Source organism: Arachis hypogaea, chromosome 5, assembly GCF_003086295.3.
Source record: "Arachis hypogaea cultivar Tifrunner chromosome 5, arahy.Tifrunner.gnm2.J5K5, whole genome shotgun sequence".
Taxonomy (NCBI): Eukaryota; Viridiplantae; Streptophyta; class Magnoliopsida; order Fabales; family Fabaceae; genus Arachis; species Arachis hypogaea.
The window spans coordinates 32,484,959-32,492,246 of record NC_092040.1 but is presented as its reverse complement, the minus strand read 5'-3'; the positions used below and the strand labels follow the sequence as shown (position 1 = coordinate 32,492,246).

Here is a 7,288-nt window from a genome sequence, read left to right as displayed (position 1 = left end):
TTATTTTATTTAGTATATAAATATTAAATGATAACTTAAACTATCCACAATTTTGCTATAAACAATCACCTGAACTCAGGGGCGCAGGTAGGTATAAACAAAGGGGGGCAATGGCCCCCCCCCCCCCCAAAATTTTAGCTTTTATTCAAAAAAAAAAAAAGTCTGATCCCCTTTTTTTATTTCTCAGCCCCCCCTCTCTTTTTGTTTTATCTTTTCCAATCCCCCTCCCCCTCTCACTTTTAATTTCTACAAAACCCAGCCCAATAGCCCTTCTGCCCATTCCCTATCCCTTTTCTATTTTCCAATCCTTATCTCTTTTTTATTTCCCAACGTATAATCACTAATCAGTTTCCCAATCCCCTTTTTCTATTTTTCAACATACAACCGGTCTCTTCCTCTCCCTCTCTTCCCACCTTGGCTTTCAAAAAATTTAGGTAACAATTTTTTCTATTCTTCTTCTTCTTTATCTCTTTAATCTTCTTATCTTTTACAATTTTACCTTTTTAACTCTTTTTTTTGTTTTTTGCAGATTAAAAAAAAGAGTAGTTTAACAAGTGATTTTTCACTCCTCTTTCTCAAAAAAGGTTCTATTTTTATTCTTTTTTATATATTTAGTTATTTACTTAATTAGTTAATTTATTATTATTTGTTAATTAAGTTTATGTTATTATATGTTAGTTTGTATATTTAGTTTTTTTATTAGTTAACTATTTAATTACAATTTTATATTATTTATACTAAGATGTTAGTATTATTGTTCTGAATTTTAATATTTTATTTTAAATTGAAATATAATTTTTATATTTTATAAAGATTTAGACTGTAATTTATACTTTTTGATAAATATATTTTAAATTATAGGAACTTATTTGGCCATTTGAATTATGAGTAAGTTCAAAACCATTGATACATTTTTTAAAAGAAAAGATCAAGAGAATGAAGATGCTTCTACTATTACTACTCCAATACTTGAGGGGTCATCAAATTTCATTACTTCAAGTTCTTCATTGAATAGCTCAAAGCGTCCACGACTTCTTCCAAATCAACTGGATGTTTTTCGTTTGGAAAGAGATCCTGGAATGCGACCAATGATTTGGAAGTTTCCTCCAAATAAAAGAGATGAAATCCGTCGGGCTTATATTAAAGTTGGGCCAAATCAGCCAATTCTTGATAATTATCCATTTTCTGGTGATAAAAGTCATCGTCGCTTTCAAGCTTCATGGTTTAAATTGTTCCCATCTTGGTTAGAATATTCTATAGAAGATGATGCTATATATTGTTTTCCGTGCTTTCTTTTTGCTAAGGAACCTTCAATCAATACGGGTTCAAATGCTTTTATTGAGAATGGTTTCAGGAATTGGAAGAAAGTAAATAGTGGAAAAGAATGTGCTCTTTTGAATCACATTGGCAAAGGTCCTAACTCATTCCATCATAAGGCGCTGAAATCATGTGATGATTTGATGAAACAATCACAACATATTGACAGACTTCTTCATAAGCAAACATCAGAAGAGATTGAAAAGAATCGAATTCGACTAGGAGCATCTATAGATTGCATTAGATGGTTGACATTTCAAGGTTGTGCATACAGAGGACATGATGAAAGCCAAAGTTCAAGCAACAGAGGTAACTTTTTGGAAATGTTAAAATTTTTGGGATCTTACAATGAAAGAGTGAAACAGAATGTTTTGGAAAATGCTCCAAAAAATGCTAAGTATACTTCAAATGATGTCCAAAAAGAAATTCTACATATTCTTGCTACTAAGGTGAGAAATTCAATTAGAGAAGAGATTGGAGATGCCAAATTTTGTATTATTGTTGATGAAGCTAGAGATGAATCTAAAAAGGAGCAAATGGCCATTGTTTTGAGATTTGTTACTCTAGATGGTTTTGTTAAAGAGAGATTTTTTGATCTTGTGCATGTCACTGATACTTGTGCAACAACTTTAAAGAAAGAATTGATTTCTGTCCTTTCTCATTATAATCTCCAAGTTGAAAATATTAGGGGTCAAGGGTATGATGGTGCTAGCAACATGCGGGGTGAGTGGAATGGTTTGCAAGCTTTGTTTCTTAAAGATTCTCCACAAGCATACTATGTGCATTGTTTTGCTCATAGGTTACAATTAGCATTGGTGGCAGCTTCAAGAGAGGTACTTCAAATTCATGAATTTTTTACTCAATTAAACTCTATTGTCACTATTGTTAGTGCTTCTTCAAAAAGACATGATCAATTAAAAGAAGCTCAAGCAATTGAAAATGCAAACTTGGTTGCTCAAAATGAATTAGAAACAGGCAAAGGTGCGAATCAAATAAGCACTTTACAAAGAGCTGGGGATACTCGATGGAGCTCTCACTTTAATTCTATTTGCAGTTTGGTAAAAATGTTTACTGCTACCAATATTGTTCTCAATAATATCATTGAAGACGGGACAACTTATGCACAAAGAGGTGAGGCTTATGGTGTTAGTAAAATATTATTGTCATTTGAATTTGTTTTCACTTTGCACTTGATGAAAGAGATTATGGGAATCACTAATGTCCTTTGCCAAGCACTGCAACAACAATCTCAAGATATTCTTAATGCAATGCATATTGTTTCTACATCAAAGTTACTTCTTCAACAATTAAGAGATGGTGGATGGTGCAATTTTTTTGCAAATGTTAAAGATTTTTGTGAAAAACATGAAATTGAAGTCCCTAATATGAGTGCACAATATGTTTTTGGAAGAGGTCGATCTCGTCAACCAAGTGTGACAGTTGAGCATCATTATCGAATAGATGTATTCTTGGAAACAATTGACTCTCAAATACAAGAGTTGAATAGTAGATTTAATGAGCAAACAATAGAGCTTTTGACTTTGAGTTGTGCTTTGGATCCTAAGGACAATTTCAAATCTTTCAATATTGAAGAAATCAGCAAGTTAGCAGAGAAGTTTTATCCCCTTGACTTTCCTTCTAATGAGCTAAATATTTTGAAATCTCAGTTGCAACATTATCAGCATGATATACCAAATCATTTGAAAGGCATTGGTACACTTTCTGAATTGTGCAACAAGTTGCAAGAAACGGGAAAATCAAGAACTTATCACATGGTTGATAGATTAATACGTCTTGTTTTGACTCTACCAGTGTCTACAGCAACAACAGAAAGAGCTTTTTCAGCAATGAAAATTGTTAAGACAAGACTCCGAAGTAAGATGGCTGATGAATTTCTTGCAGACAATTTGGTCATCTATATAGAAAAAGAATTAGCAGCTATTTTTGACACAAATTCAATTATAGATGATTTTGAAAATAGAAAAAAACGTCGAATAGCCTTTTCATGATACAAAACTGTAAGTAGTAATTTTTATATATTATTGTCTTATTTTGATTGAGATTATATATATATATATTTTTTTAATTTTATCAATAGAAATAGTAATATAAATTATAACACCGCCCCTCCTAAATAGTTAGCCTAGCTCCGCCCCTGCCTGAACTTGATCAATTGGCCTAGCCTCTAGATCCCAATTACGATGGATAACAATTCCATTGTCACACTTGTTTATGAAGTGTGCACTTCCACTTATATCATACAGATTAGGAGGACCACCAGTCCAATTATGAAACTATTAGATTACATGAGAAATGAGATATGAATATCATAGAGTGATATGGTAGTAACAAGTGAATACAAATAATTAAAAAAAGCAAGAAAAGAAAAAGAAAAAAAAGTTGAAGTTGTATGTTGATTATTACTAACCTGCCTGGGATGTGCAACAAACCAAACATGGCATCCATGAAACTGGGCAAAACGTTTGATTAAGGTAAGCATCTGACTTACATATTCAGTTTCAGTCCTGCAAGTTGCAACAGAAAATCAACAGCAATTAGATATTCTCCGATTGGACAACATTGAGGTACAAGAGAAAGAATGATCAGAGTAACAAAGCAAGGGGAGACATTGGTTTTATTCACGTCAGAAATAAGCATGTATCATGTCTGATAGTGCTCATTAAAAGTGAGATTTGGGCATAAATTTTAGTCCAGCAGACATCAATTCATAGTGCCCAGTCTCAGATAATAAAAAGAAAATATTGCCCAGTCTCTGTTTCTTAGTCTTCTGGTCCAGTAAACTTCAGTCTCATTGCTTTGCTATGTATTCGCTCAAATAGAAAACATATGGCTCGTTATATGGCAGTCCCATGCTGCCCCAGTTCAACATCCGGCAGTCCCATATAACCATGGTTCAAACTCCAGCAGTTTTGTATGGTCCTTAATAAATTTTCGGCAGTCAGTATCGCCCCATTTTCTAGCTAGTTATCTTGTCTTGTTACTTAGCTTTATAGATTATAGATTATATATATATAAAGCGAATCCGTCATCAACCACAATAAAAACACTATCGAATCTTTATAATAGGAAAAATAAATCTAATTGATTCAGCAGGAGGAAAGAAAATTAGCAAGGACAATGTGGATCGAAGCACAATGAAGCAAAGTAGGATCAAAGAACTGAAAAGCAGATCTATGGGAGAAAAGGGGAAATTGAACCTGGTTATACAAGCTGTAGAGGAGAAGAGCGGTGGACTTGGCAAACTTGGAGGTGAGAGCTTTGGTTGGAGAGTTTGATCCCTCAAACCCAAAATACGACGCTGCAGAATAGAATTTACCTGGATATTGCAGACTCGAGCTTCCTCTCATCATTGCCATCTGATTCTTCAATTTACAACTACAATCAATTAAGCTGCTGCTGCTTCTTCTTCGCGGGAGGGACGGACGCGCTGTTTTGTTTTATCACTTTTTTTTTGCCTTTGCTCTTCAATAACTGGAACAAAAAGGAAACAAAAGCTAGACTTACATGTATAAATTTTTTTCACAACACAGAAAAAGGTTTTCCGTTAGAGGAAACAATCAAATTGTGCCCCCATAAATAACATTTTCTCCCCATTACAAGCAAGTGAAACAATAATGCAAAACACCTTTACACACATTATTTGCACCATGTAATAATGCATAAATTAGAGAAGTACTATAAAAAGTTAATTCAAAACCTTTGGATGGTACAACAGCTTGGGGATTCAAAATCAGCCCCTCCCCGCATTATGTCTCTGACTGCTAAATCAATTGAGGAGAGCTTGGGCTTAAACAAAGAAAATAATCCATCACCAGTGTTTGAAGAATTAGAAATGATATAAGGGCAAATAAGAGATGAAACAGTAAAGAACGAACCATACACAATCAATTCCTATAGGGTGCAAAGATCAACCAACCAAACCAAAATTGATATGAACATCAGGCAATAAATACCACGAGAATCCTTAGACACATGCAGTTTTGAAGATGATCTATGGCTGCCTCGATCCATTCCTTTCTTAGGCAAATTAGATACATTATCACTGTTGAATCCTCCATCAGATGTTAGCGCTGAACTCCGATCAAACTAGAAAATCCTAAACCAAAATAGAAAAATCAGAAGGCACAGCATCAGCTCAATAGAAATATATGCATATACTATTCATATATGGCTACAATATAAAATTTTATCAAACTACTCTATTCCTCTTTTAACTTGAATTGCTTTAATAACCTAATTTGAAATTTAATTCTTCCTTTCAATAGAATCTGAGTTTTTCTCTCATTGTTCCATATAGTGAAATAAACTTAGAAAGAAAGTTAGGGGAATAGTGGAACAAAATAGAAGCAGAACAGTTTCAAAAAAGGAAGAAGCAGAGTTACCAGTGAATCTGTCCTGGTTTCGGCGACGGTTGTAACTGGTGGCGGCGTGTGCGATGGCGACCTCCTCTGCCTATTCGGCTCCTCCCAGCAGCAGCTCTATCAATGACAGCAACAGCAAACCCTAATGGCGACGGGAACAGGGTGCGACGGCAAGGACCTTGACCCCAATCGACGGCAGCGGCGGCAGTAGAGCAGGATGGTGCGAGAACGGACCTCCTCCTTCTCCCATGCGTTCATCGTCTTCTACTTCTCTTTCACTCTTCGTCGTTCTTCTCCTTCGTGAGCACGCGCACTCCCTCTCTTCGCGAACTCTCTCTCTCTCTCTTCGGCTTCAGTGGCGACGACGGCAAGCTTAGTGGTGGCGGCGGTGGCAAGATGCGATGGTGAAGACCCGCGTTGAGGACGACGACGGCGCTGGCTTCGCGGTGAGCAGATGCGATCTCCCTCTCTCTTCGCGGTTCTTTCTCTTGCAGTTCTGGCTTTCCGACGGCACGGCAACGCGACGGCGGCGGCGAACCTAGCAGCGCCGGCCCGGCTCCTTCCTCCCTTCCCTCTTCTTCTCCGTTTTTCCCTCTTTTCTCTTTAGGTTTCTCTCTTTCTTTTTTATGCTGTTGCTGAGTGTTGTTGTGTTTTTGGGAAGGAGGAGATTGAAATATTGTCAAAAAAAAGGTAAATTAGCTTCGGTTCTTAAAAATTTGTGGCAAAATAGAGCAATCTGGAGCGGTTGGGGAGAACGGCCGGCAATTTGGGCCGGCAATAAGGTTATTAGATGCGGACCTTCAAACCGCATGAAGAACGGCAGCAGATCCCTCGAACAGCAGCGCTCTGAAAAAGGGGCTGGTGTTTTAGCGCAGCTAACACCCGGTTCTCTTGTAGTGAAATATATTAATAACTAATTGTAATGACTGATTATAGTGTACAAATAAGTACCAAATTTGAATCCTATCGTATAATATACAATGGTAAAAGGCCACACCCAAAATGAAGTACGAAAATAGAGGAGGCTATAATAGAGATGCATATGATCCAATCCAAGATCCAACCTTAAATATGACTCGGTATTTTATCGGATTTGTCTTTTTTACGATGTATTCTTTCGGACCATGTTTTAGGTAGATCAGATCGAATATGAAATCATGTTCCAAAACTAAAACAATATATTTTTGTAAAAGAGCAATGCTAAGGGGCCAGTAATTTTTGTGATTGTTAGCCATCAACTAGCCATCAATGATGATTTGATGGTGTGAGATTGATGTGAGATTTCATCCAATGGCTCACCTTCCTCTGCTAGTTACATGCTGGCCAAAATTCAATAAAACTGCTGGTCTCCTAGACTTTTCCTTTGTAAAATTAGTAATGAAATGTGATACTTTTATGCTTTAATTAAATTTTTTATATTATATATTATTTTTGTTTCATAATAATTTATTTTGGTATAAATATTATGCAATATATGCTATTTAATATTTAAGCATAAGATTTTACTACGATTTATGAGAACACATTTTGTTTGTATTTTTTCATAATTAATTTGATGATTAAATCTATTTAACATAATTAAATATTTT

General features: G+C 35.5%; 1 protein-coding gene across 1 annotated transcript; it reads left to right on the top strand.

Annotated features, from left to right (window-relative positions):
- The first annotated feature begins 884 nt into the window (after nucleotides 1–884).
- Nucleotides 885–3,315, top strand: LOC112803396 (uncharacterized). The gene is made up of 2 exons (XM_025846894.1): nucleotides 885–3,192; nucleotides 3,299–3,315. The coding sequence occupies exons 1-2, from the start codon at nucleotides 885–887 to the stop codon at nucleotides 3,313–3,315; spliced, it is 2,325 nt and encodes a 774-aa protein (XP_025702679.1).
- The last annotated feature ends 3,973 nt before the right edge of the window (nucleotides 3,316–7,288 follow it).

Excerpts from the sequence above, each read along its gene's own strand:
- LOC112803396 (XM_025846894.1), top strand. The coding sequence starts at position 885 with ATGAGTAAGTTCAAAACCATTGATACATTTTTTAAAAGAAAAGATCAA.